At 36.0% G+C, this 15,215-nt stretch overlaps 1 protein-coding gene across 1 annotated transcript in view; it reads right to left on the bottom strand.

The window, feature by feature from the left end:
- Nucleotides 1–15,215, bottom strand: part of PLA2G4A (phospholipase A2 group IVA) — a 179,428-nt gene that overhangs the window by 14,392 nt on the left and 149,821 nt on the right. The window contains exon 15 of the mRNA XM_069074439.1: nucleotides 4,301–4,485. Coding sequence (XP_068930540.1) covers nucleotides 4,301–4,485 — 185 coding nt within the window. The remainder of the gene's footprint in view (nucleotides 1–4,300; nucleotides 4,486–15,215) is intronic.

Here is a 15,215-nt window from a genome sequence, read left to right as displayed (position 1 = left end):
AGTAATCTTTATTAAGAAGACATGGAGGCCTTTCAAATGAATTTAATAGAATCATAAATACTGAGTGAGAAAGAAATTCAGAGATCATAGAATCATATATATAGAGGTCAAATAGTTCAACTCCTTTTTTAATAGAGATAAAAAGCAGGTCAAGACAAGTAGGTATTTTGCCAATGGTCATATTAGCAGTAATTGATGGACCCAGATGATCCCAGAATTGGTATCAAAAACTTCTAATTCAAATCAAGCAACTGTCTCAGGACACCATACTGACATTTTTTTTTTCCTGCTGCCTCCTCCTCTCTCACCAGGAGTCAAGAATTTGTTAAGCCCTTACTATTTGCCAGACACTGGCAATCCAACAAAAGGTCAAAACCGTGGTCCCTGCCCTCAAGAAGCTCAAATTGTAATGGAAGAAACAACATGGAAAGAATTAGGCAGATAGAAGGTATGTACAGAGGAAATAGAAGATAACTCCAGAGGAGAAGGAACTAGTGACTGAGGGCTCCAGGGAAGAAAGATCTGAGTTGGGTCTTGAAAGAAGCCAAGGAGGGATAGCTAGCTGGCACAGTGAATAGAGCACCAGCCCTGGAGGAGACACTTCACACACACACACACACACACACAAACTAGCCATGTGACCTTGGGCAAGTCACTTAACCCCAATTGCCCTACCTTCCCATCTCAAAAAAAAAAAAGCCAGGGAAGCCAAGAGGGGGAAGTGAGGAAAGAGCATTCCAAAAAATGAAAGAATGATGATGGGAGGTGGACTGTCACATTCAACAAATATCAAGTAACTCCTCACAGCTAGATGATTATGATTTAAGCCCCCTATGATTCTCCAGTTTTCTGACAGGAAATTTTTAAAACATATTTTAATCTCAAAAGTAGCAAATGAGTTAATGCTGAATCAACTTCATTAAATCCAAGTTCAAAGCTTTCTGTTAGTACATTTTGGAACTGGTCTCTTCCATTACACAGTATTTTGATAGGCCCTCCCACCATTTCCAGAGACTTCTCACATGAACTTTGGGATTCCATTTTTAATACTGACCAAGCAGTATAACCTTTAAAAAATATTAGTCAGTGATAAGGATTGGACTATCCTGTGATGTTATTTGTTGCAGAAGTAAACCAGTTAATAATACCAGGTTGTAGAAACAAAATTTTGATGGAAACATGATGAAAAAACCCCAAATGAGATTTTGCTTCAAACAGGAGAGCCTATCTCATGTCTAACTGGAAAAGAGGTTATTTTTAGTAGTTTTTTTTTCTTAGTCATGAAAAATGCCTCTAATCTATAAAAAAAATTGGAAAAATCACTTTCAGGGAAGCAACAAGAAAACAACTCAAGTTTTCAACTTATATCAAGTAGTACTAAGTATATAAAAGCTTCTCTGGAGACCCCCGGCTTCCACTTAAATTGTAGTTAATGAGAGTCATACTATTTTTCCGAGAATTCACCTGTTATGGATTCTTAACATTGCTTAACTTTCAGGAAATGAAGCATGGTATTATGAAAAGAAAATGCCAAGATCTGCCTACTAGGCACATGGTTTCCAATAAAAATATATTTATTTTTAAAGGTTTCATTAAATAAAGCTCTAGTTATTTATTACTCCATAGTTAGTTTCCTAAAATCAAGGGAAACCCACCTTTTTAAGTTCTGCCAAAAACTTAGACCCAAAAGAAAAGGAGATTGCGGTAGGTGAAGGGTTGTCTTCTGACTAACAGTCTTACCAGCATTCTCTAAGCTCTGAAGGGTTCTCAGAATTGATATGAAGGCAAACTATGGTGTCACTAATCCTGACCTTGAAAAGGGGTGCTTACAGTTAGGAAGTACAAAGAATGAAGCAAGAAAAAAGAAACCAAAGTCACGGAAAGCATAGAGAAAATTGTAAACATTTACAGGGAGTCCTGAGACAATGTGGTGAGCAATATGCAAGCACCACGTCTGGAGTGACTTACATTACTGATCTAATACTGTCTGGAAACCAAGACTGGCGACCTTCTAAACTCCTCTTCTTTTTCTCTTTTAGGACAGGGCAGTTGTATGGCCAGCTAGGTGGCACAGTGGAGAGAGCCTTGGAGTCAGGAAGACATGAGATCAAATCTGGCCTCACATACTTACTAGTTGAATAGCCCTAGACAAGTCACTCAATCCTGTTTGCCTCAGTTTCTCATCTATAAAATGAGCTGAAAATGCAAATGGAAAACCATTCCAGTATCTTTGCCAAGAAAACCCCAAATAGGATCATGGAGAGTTGGACACAACTGAAACGATCAGACAACAGCTGTATGGTACGTTGTCGGCTCACTTTTCATCTGCTGCTTCCCTCACAGAATCAGAAGCAGGGAGGGAGAGCTTTTCAAGTATGGAACGGGTGTATGGGGGGGACCCACAGTGAAAAGGCATGGATTCAAAAATCAAGTGTCACATACAAGGAACTTCAAGGGAGTTAATGTTACTAGCTGGTGATGTATAAAGAAGGGATTGAAGTCTAAGAATTGAAAGTACAGGTAGAAGTCAAGTTGTGAAATGCTTTAAATGACAAATTGAGCATTTTGTGTTGGATCATGGAATTAAGAGGGAGTCACTGGAGTTTCTTGAGTAGGGTGTGACATGGTCAGATCTACTTTTTTTTTTGTTTTGTTTTTTGCTTTTTGGAGGGCAATTGGGGCTAAGTGACTCCTCCAAGGTCACATGGCTAGTTTGTGTGTGTGTGTGTGTGTGTGTGTGTGTGTGTGAAGTATCTGAGGCCTAATTGGAACTCAGGTCCTCCTGACTCCAGGTCTGGTGCTCTATTCACTGCACCACCTAGCTCTCCCAAGATCTACTCTTTATGAAAATCATTCTGGCAGCTGGGTGGAGGATGGAAGAGAATGGAGAGAGATTTGAGACAGGGAGACCAGTTAGTACCTATTTCAATGGCCCAGAAGTGAGGTGATATGGGCCTGCAGGAAGTAAGGGAATATAGTATACTGAAGCCAAAGAGATTTATTTCTTCGCTCAAATGAATAAAATATTGACAGAGCTATGGTTAGTTCAAATGAACTTTGAGATGGGAAAAATGAACTTCAGATGTTTAAAAAAAAGTTTAAAGTTAACAATTTCAGACAGTGCCATTATGAACTGCAGAAGAAAAACACCAGACTTTGGTCTTTTCTCTCCAATCGGATTGGCAGATGTTTGAGGTAAGAGGCTATTTCTCATATCATATATCTTTGTAATTCAGAAAATTCAAATCCACCAACCATTTTTAAGCACCACTATTTTATGGTATTATGGTATTTTTTTCCCTATTTTTACACACCCTCTTTTTCTCCATGCCTCCCATCTCCTGTCACCTTTTGTCCATGGACAATGCTTAGTATGTTATTTTACATGGAATTGGTGCTTAACCAATAGTATCCATTGGTTGGAAAAAGGTTGGAGAGGGCTAAAAGTACAACTGGGTTTAGCTGTTTGGAAGAAAAATATTTTTTTCATTGTTCTTTAGGATTCTGCCTCTAGACATAAGGTAAATATACTTAAAATGAATACTCACTATGATATGGCGATATATCTAATCATCAACTCATTTCCCACTTCCTCAATCCACAGTCTTCCCAATCATTCAAGTTCATTTGGATCTTTTTTCATAATCTATAGTCAGGATCCAGTTTCACACTTTAAATTAGAGTCAGAATGAACTTTAGAGGGCGGCTAGGTGGCACAGTGAATAGAGCACCGGCCCTAGAGTCAGGAGGACCTGAGTTCAAATTCAGCCTGAGACACTTAACACAAAAACTAGCTGCGTGATCTTGGGCAAGTCACTTAACCCCAAGTGCCCTCCAAAAATGAAAAAAAAGAAGGAACCTTAGAGGTCACTTAGTAGCTAGTCTTGGAGGGTTTTTGGTTTGTTTCTCCTTCTAAATGTTTCTTGTGTATAATTATGGTCCCCAAACTATGTTATTGTCTTTAAGGACAGGATAAAATCATGTCATCATTTTATTGGAACTTTCACAATAGCCAGCAAAATTAAGGAAGATACAAGAGTTGTAAAGTAGACTATGTAACTTACTGGAAAGAACAACAGAAAGTCTTGATTCTACTCTTGGCTCTGCCAATTACTAGCCATATGACCTTAGCTAAATCTTGGAGACTTGGTCTTGTCATCTGTAAAGTGTACCTAATAATGTGCCTCAACAGGTTGCTAGGACCACCAAATGAGGGAGTAAAAATGTTTTGAAAACTGTAAAGAATTAGAGAAACAGAAGGCATTGTTATTATATTTGAAAGCAGCAGTAATGAACTCACCTTAAAAGGAGGACTGGAGTCACTTGGCCTTGCAGAAAAGTCAAAGGAGATGATGAGATCCACACCTCTCTGAGGTCTCAAGATCAGAGGGTATGGTAGGTTAAATGTGAGCCCACTATCAACCACATGGATCTTTTTACTTTTGACATCCAAAGGCTCATATATTCTCTCAAATTCGTCAGGATCTAGGCAGGAGGAGCAGGGGAGGGGGTGGAGGGTAGGCATGAAGAGGGAGAAAAAAAGCAATTAAAATACTAAATTAACATTTGCTATTTATTCTTCAGTATCCTTTGGAGATAAAGTTATATATACTGTATAAATTTCGTAACTATATGCCATCCTTGGGCTATTCATCATTATGAAGAATTTAAACATTTCTATTGGTTCTGTCTAGCATTCAGTACTTCTGGGATTTTATCATGTTGAAACAACAAAAGAATTCAAGTGAATGAATCTTTATCATCATTGTCATCATAACGATCATCGTGACTCTAAAACACAGCTATACCTAGATGATGCTATTTGCTCATTATTGGTAAAGCATTTCATTTAAGTTACTAATTCTGGAACTAGTGATTCATTTGCTCAAGGCTCTCATCCACACTCATTAATCTCTCTTCCCCTTCTCCCCTCTTGCCTTTCATTCACTTCCTCTGCTATAGGAGCCAAGATACTTAGCCAAGTTAAGGATTAGAGGTTATGTTTGAAGCTGAATAAAGCAATCCATTTACATTTGACCCTCATTTCAACATCTAGGAAAACAGAAGATACATTTTTTTATATTTCTGTAGAAGGAAAATGTACTAAATCTATTCATCCATTTAGTCACCAAACACTTAATACAAATCTGCTGGGTATTGAGTACTAGGTTTAGTGGAGAAGGAGACACAAAGTTTAGATACATGGGCCATCATTGGACCTTAGAAAATATGATGATCCTCTTAAAATTTGAGACAAAAAGGAATCATAGTTTCCATTTATATATATTCCTACCACCTAGCAAAGTGTCTTGAATACAGTAAATACTTAATAAATACTTATTTTAAAAAGGCTCTTTTTTAGTCTTTAAAAAAATAATTCCGATTATCCCTTACTAGAAAGGATATTTGTTAACCATATCATCTCTACTAGGGTCTATGGTTTCCATAATACTCTATAACAAATAAGAGTTAATGAGAGTTGTAATGTCTGACTACAAAGAGATAAGCATAACTAATGTGGTTAATGTCTACAGAAAAGGATGGCATTTGATGTCTAAGTGACCATTCATAATATAAGAAATGGAAGGAGAAGCAAAGAAATTGTTTTAAAGGCAAATCAGGCATGACAAGAAGCCCAATTATGTTTCTTCTAAAACAAAATGCTGACATTCATTAATCCTTGTGGGTAAATCAATTAGAACAAATACTTTAGGTATAGAGGAACCCTGGACCATTTTGAAATATATAACAATTTATTCAGAAAGATTACTACATTAATCCCAATGGCTTAGGGGCGGCCAGGTGGCTCAGCGAGTAAGAGCACCGGCTCCAGTGTCGGGATGACCTGGGGATCAAATCTGGGCTCATATACTCAGCACTACACCCAGAAATGACTGGCCGTGTAACCTTGAGCAAGTTACTTAACCCTGATTGCTTAAAAAAAAAAAGATTACTACAGAGGAACATCTTGTGTATGTGATCAAAAAAAGGAAGAGATGTTTATAAAATATAGATATAAGTTTTGTGGCTGCAAACAGTTACATTTGATAAACATTTCTTATTTTGAATCTATAAAATGATTTATTCTCTCCATTATAGCTTTGAGCATACACAAGAGAGTCAGGAATTGTTTGATCCCTATCCACACCAAAGGCACCTGTGTTCTCTAGGAATAAAGGGGAGAGAAGCCTCCGCTGACATTCTTCATAGCACCTTTTAGACTCAGGTTCATACTATTTAGTTGCTGAGACATTAGTAGTGGTAAATTCCTCTTTATATGTTATGTTATATAGATTATGTTGTAACTCTATTCACACTTTTGGAGCAATCCTTTAGAACCTCTGAAATAAATTCTCCAAGCAAATATGTTGACTCTTTCCTTTAAAATACAATAAATTATGGTTGCTGTTTCATGTTAATAAAGTTCCTCCAGCAATTCACTTTCTTTTTAAAAAAGAAGTAAGATTTATTTATTTTTAACATTCTTTTCTTTTTAAATTTTGAGTTCCAGATTTTCTCCCTCCCTCCTACAACTCCACTACTCATTGAGAAGATGAACGATATATGAATTATATATGTGAAATCATGCAAAATATATTTCCATATGAGTCATATCACAAAAAAGGGTAACATCAAGAAAGTGAGAAAATTATACTTTAATTTCCATCCACAGTGCACACGTTCTTTTTCTGGAGGTGGTTAGCATTTTTTCATCATGAGTCCTTTGGAAATGCCTTGTTTCATTATATTCATCAAAATAGTCAAGTATTTCACAGTTGATCATCATTACAACATTGCTGTTACTGTGCACAATGATCTCCTCGTTCTTCTATTTCACTTTGCATCCATTCCTATAGGTCTGGTCATGTTTTTTTTTTCCTTGAAACCATTCCCTGTGTCATTTCTTATAGCACAATAGTATTCCATCACAATCACATGACACAACTTGTTCAGCTATTCTCCAATTGATGAGCATTCCCTCAATTTCCAATTCTTGCCAACACAAAAAAAAGAGCCCCTATAAATGTTTTTGGCAGGGTTACAGGGTCATCAAATTGTGATAATGGAAGGATGTAAAAGAGGTTATTCTTACTAAACTAAGCTTACTTATTAAGTTTTATTTCTTTTTTTTCTGATATGGAACCCTGAAACCCATTCCTTCTTTTGTCTCTGGTCAGATCTGTCATGAAGGGATTAACCATTTCCATTGGGTTCAAGTTCCCTCCTGTCTCCCCCAAAACGTGGTCAATATTCTCTCCGTTGTTGGTATGGTACTTTCCAATGTTGATCTGAATTTGGAATTATTCACCTCTGACAATTTGAAATAGAACAGTGAGCAGAAAATGTTTCATTTACAGGATGTGCATGATCAGATGTCTACATATGACAAGAATTAAAAAGTTGAGCAATGAGGATTTGGAGAAATTTCCTCTGGTTCTTAGACTAAATAGAGAAGACAAGTAGACCCAAGTGGAGAATGACATGTCTTTATTTTTTTTTAGTGGTTTTTCAAGGTTGAGTTTTTCCTGCCACCTACTAAGAGGACCATTGAATAGTTTAGCTGAAGTATTTGTAGGTGGTTCAATATGGATGAGGGAAACAATGATGAATAAGGGTGAAGTTATGAGCCTTTTTTTGCTGATTGAGTAAAAACATGTAGGTTGGAAAGGAAGAAATAGTTGAACAGAAAAAGGATATAACAACTGTTTTCTGAATTTTCCTTATCCCTAAATCCACAGGAAAGGTGGAGATTACTAGGAAGTTGATAACATGTTGAAACCAGCCACCATGCCATGGAAAATACCATTTCCCTCATCTGTGTAGGGGCAGATTCTTTCAAGTTGAAGAAAAATGGCAATGGCTTTTTATATCACTATGGTATTTTCCTTTGTGCTGCCTGAGTCAGTCTGAAGGTACAATTTGAGAGTTATAGGAGAAATGGGATTTGATTGAATTCCAATATAAATATTCATAGAAATTCTGAAAACAAAATAGTCTATATTGTGAAGCTGGTCTCAGGGTCAAATTAGTCATTTAAGGACTGCCCAATCACTTCTTTTGTGAAGGACATGATGCTCCATTCTCTTTGAATTATGTCCCTAGCATGCACATTCATTTTTAGATGTTTATTTTTTGGGAGGGGGGAATAGCATTTAAATGTTTTAACAACTCTTGGGAGAGACAAGAACAGAAGCAGGGATTTAAGAAAAAATCTTTTTTTTTTGTAATTTTAAAAAATATGCCCCCCAAACATCTGGATTTCCATATAAGAAAAAATCCCTTAGCATGTCAAATGGACCCTCTGTGGTGGATTTATGGGAGGATAGGGAAAAGAGTCATACAGGAATGGGCAGAAATGAATGGGTTGAGACTTATACACTGGGGAAGGGGCTACCCCCCCTCAGTGAGATCACATATCCATTGGACTATTGGGGAGCCCCATACGGGTGCAAGAACATGAAAATGTAAGTATCCTCACAAAGACTTTGTAAGATGTAAAATTAGTACAGTATTCCCAAGACATCTCTTTTTGGTTCCCCTCATTTCTACGTAGCACATTAATGTTTATACTTGCCACAGTCACTCAAATTCTCATGGAGGGAAGGTGAATTATCATCAGAAGACTAGGTTGCAACTTGTCTAGGCATGGACCTCTAATTCTTCTGGAATTTGAATGTCTGGGGCCAGCCATGTCTTGGTGCCCCCCTGTATAGTAATGCTTTCCCAAGTTGCCACCCAGATTTTGGTCATGATTCTGCTCAGGAGGCCATTTGTCCATTCCTTAAAGCAGAAATTATAATAGTGAGGCAGGTTGTATTGAAACAGGAAAGGAACTGCATAGTGGTATATTAGCTAAAGTTTTACTACTCAGAGGACTAAGATGAGTCAATGTCAAAGTGGCTATGAGAGGAGAGGGAAAGACATGAAGACAAAAAATTTTAAAAAGAGAGGGAGAGTGAAGGCCTCAGCTTCCTCATCTATAAAATAAAACACTGAACCAGATGGCATCTGAGGTCCCTTTCAATTCTAGATCTATTATAGGTAATAGTCAATAAACATTTAAGTGCCTTCTATGTGTCAGGCACTGTATTAAATGCTAAGGATACAAAAAGAGGTAAAAGTTATTAGAGGGCAAAATCAAGAAATTTTAGAGAGAGAGAGAAGAAATATAGGAAAAGGAATTCTATAGGAATCCTACTATATGCAGATGATATACAGAAAAGAGAGATTATTTGACCAAAACATTCTTCTGAATATATTGGCATCTCAAAGGATTTTTCTGTAAGTCATTAAGATGAGTGTTTCCCTTGCTCCAATCAAGTTTTAATAGCTTCTTAAGATTTATATTTCCTAGACTTATTCAGGTATTAAATCCATAGCTTAAGTACCACCTGGGGCGGGAAGAGAAGCAAATGACAATCAAACTTTCTTTACCTTCCTTCCAGTATGCTTTTGAATTCTGAGAACTAATCAGGACAGTGTATTGCTTCCCATGCCATTTATCTATATTATATGATAATATAGTATGATAAAAGCTCATAATATATGACTATGGCATAATAATAGTTTATCATGTAGGACTTAAACCATTAAACCATTATCTCCACTTTTCATTTCCTTGAAAAATTTTAATATCGGCTTGTAATTGGACTTCATAAAGAAAGAACACCCAGATTCAAATCCTGACTCTGCCACTTACTACATATAAATTCTGACAAGATTCACTTCTGTGAGTTTTTCTTTCTTCATCAATATAATGAAAACCAAAGTATTTACACTAATTTTAGTTCTTTCCCTTTGAGACTACCCTCAATTCATCCTGTATATAACTAATTTGTACTTAGAAGTTTGCATATTGTCTACACCACTGGACTATGAGCTCCTTGAGAACAGAAAATGCTTTTGGCTCCTCTTTGTATCACCAGCACTTAGCATAGTACCTGACAATAGCAATTGACTGATTGATATAGAGCTTTAAGATTTTGCAAAGCACTTTACAAATATTGGCTCACTTTGTCTTTACAACTCTGGGTAGTAGGTATGCTAATTATTCCTATTGTACAGATGGGGAAACTGGAATAGATGCAGGTTAAATCATTTGCTCAAGATCACACAGTTAATGTCTAAAGTAAGAGGTGAAGTCAGGTCTTCTTGACTATATCTCTTATCCTCTATCCAGTGCACCACCAAACTGCCTCTTAGCATCATTAGTGGGCACCAATATCTCCAGATTTTATTATTTCCTCACCTCCACATTACAGGGGAATTTTAACAGTGAGTTTTCAATAATTTGCATAACTAACACAACAAAACATCTGCCTGCTTTTTTCTGAATGACAAAGATAACTGACAAAAAGAGACAAAAAGAGTAGGGAGGGAAATGATAGCTGTATTTAAATATTTAAAGTGCAATCATGAAAAGCCTTTGTTTAGTAGCCTATATACCAACATTTGCAAAATAAAGAAGTAGAGAAATTCTAGGAATAAATCAGTGAGATCCTTCTATATACATACATACACACATATATTAATTCAACATATACTTTAATATATTCAACTTCAAAGCAAAAGAAGATATTGAAAAAAGCAGAAAGAAATATCTTAGCAAACATGTCTCAGGATCAAGAATTAGTAACTATTAAATTAGGACCAAGGTTTTTCCCCTTTTCTAATCCAGAAATTAACCAGTGTGAGAAATTTTAGGCTAAGACTTACCAAGACCAAGATGTAATTGAAGAAAGTAAAAGAAATTCTAAGTTTAGATGAATGGGTGGATTCCTGCTTATTGTGTTTACTCAGACAGGTCTGGAAAAATGTAGATTGTCTCTTTTGTTAGACAGGTGACAAGAAATAACATTACTGACAGGATAATTTCCAAATAAACAACCTATATACCGTAAGGCTCACTTTTTTTTTTTTTGGAGGGGGGAAGGCAAGGCAATTGGGGTTAAGTGACTTGCCTAAGGTCACACAGCTAGTAAACGTGTCAAGCATTGGAGGTCACATTTGAACTCAGGTCCTCCTGACTCCAGGGCTGATGCTCTCATCACTGCACCACCTAGGGGCAGCTATTTTAGCTTCTTATTAGATTAAGGTTAGCTTCTTATTAGATTAAGAGCAAAATTAACACAAAAATGTCAACAGTAAGAAACTCAAAAAGAAGATGGTATCAAAGAAAATGCATTCCTAGACTTATGGATCGTACCTTAAACTTAGCAATGATACTCTCATGACCAGTGATGTAGTGCACCTGACAAGGACCCTTAAAAATTCATTTGCCTATAATATTGGAAACCGAATCAAATGGGTTTTAAACTGAAAAGAAAAGGAGAGGAAAAACTGCATGAGTATATGAACCAGACTAGATGTCATAAAGAGAAACTAAAAAGTTGATTGCCACCCTCAGGAACTATTCTTCCAACGGCATATACTGTGAAGACACCATCCTGAGAGGTCTTTAGCATTTGAGAGTGCCACTGACCTCTTTTATTAATAACATGTTAGCCTTTTTAATAAAAGTGACAGAAACGATGTCTCTCAAAACTTTTAAACGTCATACCAAGAAACCCTCAAAAGGGGTTACAAAGAGTCAGGCACAACTAAAATGACAGAATAACTACCATAATAAGCCTGCATACAGTGCTTTAAGATTTGTTTGAGAGACATAATTTCTGACAACAGAAGAGAACCTTAGAAATCCACAGAAGATAAAATCCAAGAAAGGAATAAGCAACTGTATAAAGGTTGGGTAATAATTAATGGGAACGAGAGACCCTAATTCAAGGAGGTATGCTTTCCAATACAGTTTTCATTGAGACTTGATGGAATATGATACATAACTAGTTTGTTTCTCAATAATAATTACAGCCAACATTTTTATAACACTATGTGCTAGACAGTGTGCTAAGCTTTTTACAATTACTATCTTATTTGATCATTACAACAACCCAAGAAGGTAAGCATCATTATTATCCTATTTTACAGATGAAGAATCCGAGGTAAACAGAGGTTTCTCTTGTCCAAGGTCACACAACTAGTACCTGAAGCAGGATTTGAACTCAGGTTTTCCTGATTCCAGGTCCAGAGCTCTAACTTCAATCAGATGGAATAAAATAAATAGAAAAAATGGGATGGATAGGAGGAAAAGAGAAAAGCATTATGTTTTCAAAGATAAACTCATATTGGGAAATCCAAAAACCAAAAGGGTGACATGGTCAAGAGTCTTTAAGTGAAGAACTAGAAAATGATATTGTTATCGTGTTATAATATAGTTTACCTGGAGAGAGGCCTAGATGAGGATTTGGGGAAATAGATCACAAGTCTGGCATAGAAGTATGAGAAAATAGGGATAAACCTGACAGGTAATAATTTCCTGACTTCCTTTCATGATTATTACATCCTTCAAAAAGCAGAAGAAGCAATGAGAGCTTATAAATTATTTTCTTTACGACAACTTAAGTAAATAGTAAAATAGTTATGCTTTGCACTTTACAGATAAGAAACTGTCACAGGGATGTTAAGTGACTTGCCATATAGCCATAAAACTATTGTCAGATGTATGATTCATTTGAACTTAGTTTTCCTTACTCTAAATACAGAATAAGTAAATTCTGGTTTTGAATTATAAATTGAAATTATAACCCTAACTCTGAATTCAAAAGAATGTTAATACCTTATGCAAAGACATAGAATTATAAGCAATTAGAAGTTTGGATGAGCTAATGCAGATGAGTCTGAATTCAAGATAGAGCCAGGGATCAAAGTTAAAATCAGGTTCTTCTTTCCATAATTACATGTTCCCAAATAAGAATCAGAGGAATGTATATATTAGAGAGCGTACAGCATAGTAATTTTTCAGTAAATTTATTTTGGTCAATGAATGAGCTAAAGACTATGATAGGGAAGCAATTACTTTACAGACAACACAGGTCTAAGAGTTAAAACCAAGAACCAAGAGACAGAAGATTTTTCTTTTGGTAGGGGGCATGATTTTGCTTTAAATATCTTAATTATTTACCAATATTCCTCTACTTCTTTCTCCTGTTTTAAATTTTTTTTGGGGGGGTGAGGCAATCGGGGTTGTGACTTGCCCAGGGTCACACAGCTAGTAAGTGTCAAGTGTCTGAGGCTGGATTTGAACTTGAGTCCTCCTAGCTGCCCCTTCTTCCTCCTATTTTAACATCTACCCTGGAATTTTCCAAAGATGGCCAAAACCCAAGGTATGGGGACATATTGGGAAATATGCTATTTCCCAAACTAAGATGTTTTACTGTCTTAGGACAGTTTCTTAACAAATAAGGGTTGTGATAGAAAGAAAGAAATTTGACTTGTAAGAACACCTGAAATTATGTAATTTGAGGACTTATAAATTTGAAATGTCTGGGTATTTGTGCTACCTTCACTATCTCTGGTTGACATATAGGGAACTTAGCCTTCTTTCAAATTTTTTGGATGCAAGGCTGGATAACACTAAAAACAAAATGTATTGCATCTGTATTCCCACTGCATTTACTCTTGTATTCTTTTCCAAACTAGAGAGTCAATCTCCCAGCAAAAGAAGTAATATCCTGTTTGAAATAACAGTCACACAGCCATCACATTAGCATTGGTAATAAATCTGTGTTTGCTGTTGTAGGCACACTATCTTTGAACTTTTCTTTCGAGGGCCCCTGGATTTGATCATCCTTAGGTTTTTAAATCACACTGAACAGGAAAACATTTCTACAAGTCTATATAAAATCTTGCAAAATTCCCAGGAAGTTGTTAAAATGCTGGGTGCAGGACAATGGCATACAAACTCCCAGACCGGAAATATGTCCCTAGCTCAGAGGGACTGACAAAGTATTTATTATCTAAATACAGCTGTTCCAGAGTAAACAAATGATTTCAACTATTTCTTTTTCAGAAAGAAAAAATTACTAATATAATATGCAGTTACAGCTTTTTTTATAATCATTTGCATCATTGCTCTGTAAATCTTATATTCATAAGAAAGAGACTTTTATCAGTATTGTATTATATCAGTATATATCAGTATTATATCAGTATAGATATAAACCAAGAAAATAATTGTTGATAGTGTGGTTGCATGCATTTTTATTTTATATATATTTATATATGTATAATTTTATGACACATACCAAATGCATCACACATACATAGAGAATGTTTCATTTGATATAATGGGTTCAGTTTGAGAAAATCAGACATATTTCACGATTGATTTTTTTTCATAGGCATAGTTATAATAACATTTCAGAGAATCAGGGAACTTTAGAACAGGAAACAATTTCAGAAGCCTCCTACTCTAATCAAAAAATAGGTTCAAAAACTTAGAATGGTAAGGGCCCAAACAGGGACTCTAGTTCCAAAGAAACTGAGGCACAGTGAGAAAAAAAAACACAAAGGACTAAGCTGAATTATTGATGAAGTGCATTTTTTTATCATAGAGAAAGTAAAGGGAATAGAGGTAGTAGGACAAAAATTTTATTTCAAAGTAAAATCATATCAGTTTGCAATTATTTATATTTAAATTTTTTTGAACAGATAGGAGACATTATAATAAAACTTTTTTTAAATTATTGCATCAATGAAAAGCTCTGGCCCTTTTAATATTGTGTCTCACTGAGTCAGTACATGGCAGAGCTATGGTTCAATGTCATATGCCCTGACTGCATATTCAGTGAACATTTTATTGCACTGTATGACCTCTAAATCCAACCCTGACCCAAACAAATATCACCCTGCAATCTCCCTAACAAATTATCATAGGGTCTCCATTCATGGGGAATCCAGTGCTGTTCTACCTTCAGACAATTCTGATTGACAGTGGCTTGTTTTTCCTTATATTTTTCCAAAATCTTTCTCTTCCACTTCTACACTTCTCTTTGTTCTACTCTCTGACACAAAGTCAAATCCTGCCTTTTTACCTGATATCCCCACTAGAGAAATGATTCAAGAAAGCAGACAGAACTCTAGATTTAGGGTTGGAATTTAGGCATTTAAGAAGTGTCTACCATGTGCCAGGCACTGTATTAAACATTCTATAATTATTATCTCAGTCATCTTCACAAGAACTGTGGAAGGTAGATGAGGGAATTGGGGCAGTTAAGTGACTCGTCCAGGGTCACAGAGCTAGTAAGTGTCGGAGACCGGATTTGAACTTTGGTTTTCCTTACCCCAGTCCCATTGTTCTATCTATTGTGCCACTAGAC

The sequence above is a fragment of the Petaurus breviceps genome, unplaced genomic scaffold (assembly GCF_028583685.1).
Source record: "Petaurus breviceps papuanus isolate PSGF00001 unplaced genomic scaffold, PetGlider_PUasm1.0 90895, whole genome shotgun sequence".
Taxonomy (NCBI): domain Eukaryota; kingdom Metazoa; phylum Chordata; class Mammalia; order Diprotodontia; family Petauridae; genus Petaurus; species Petaurus breviceps.
The sequence above is the reverse complement of the archived record's forward strand: the minus strand, read 5'-3'. Positions and strand labels throughout refer to the sequence as shown.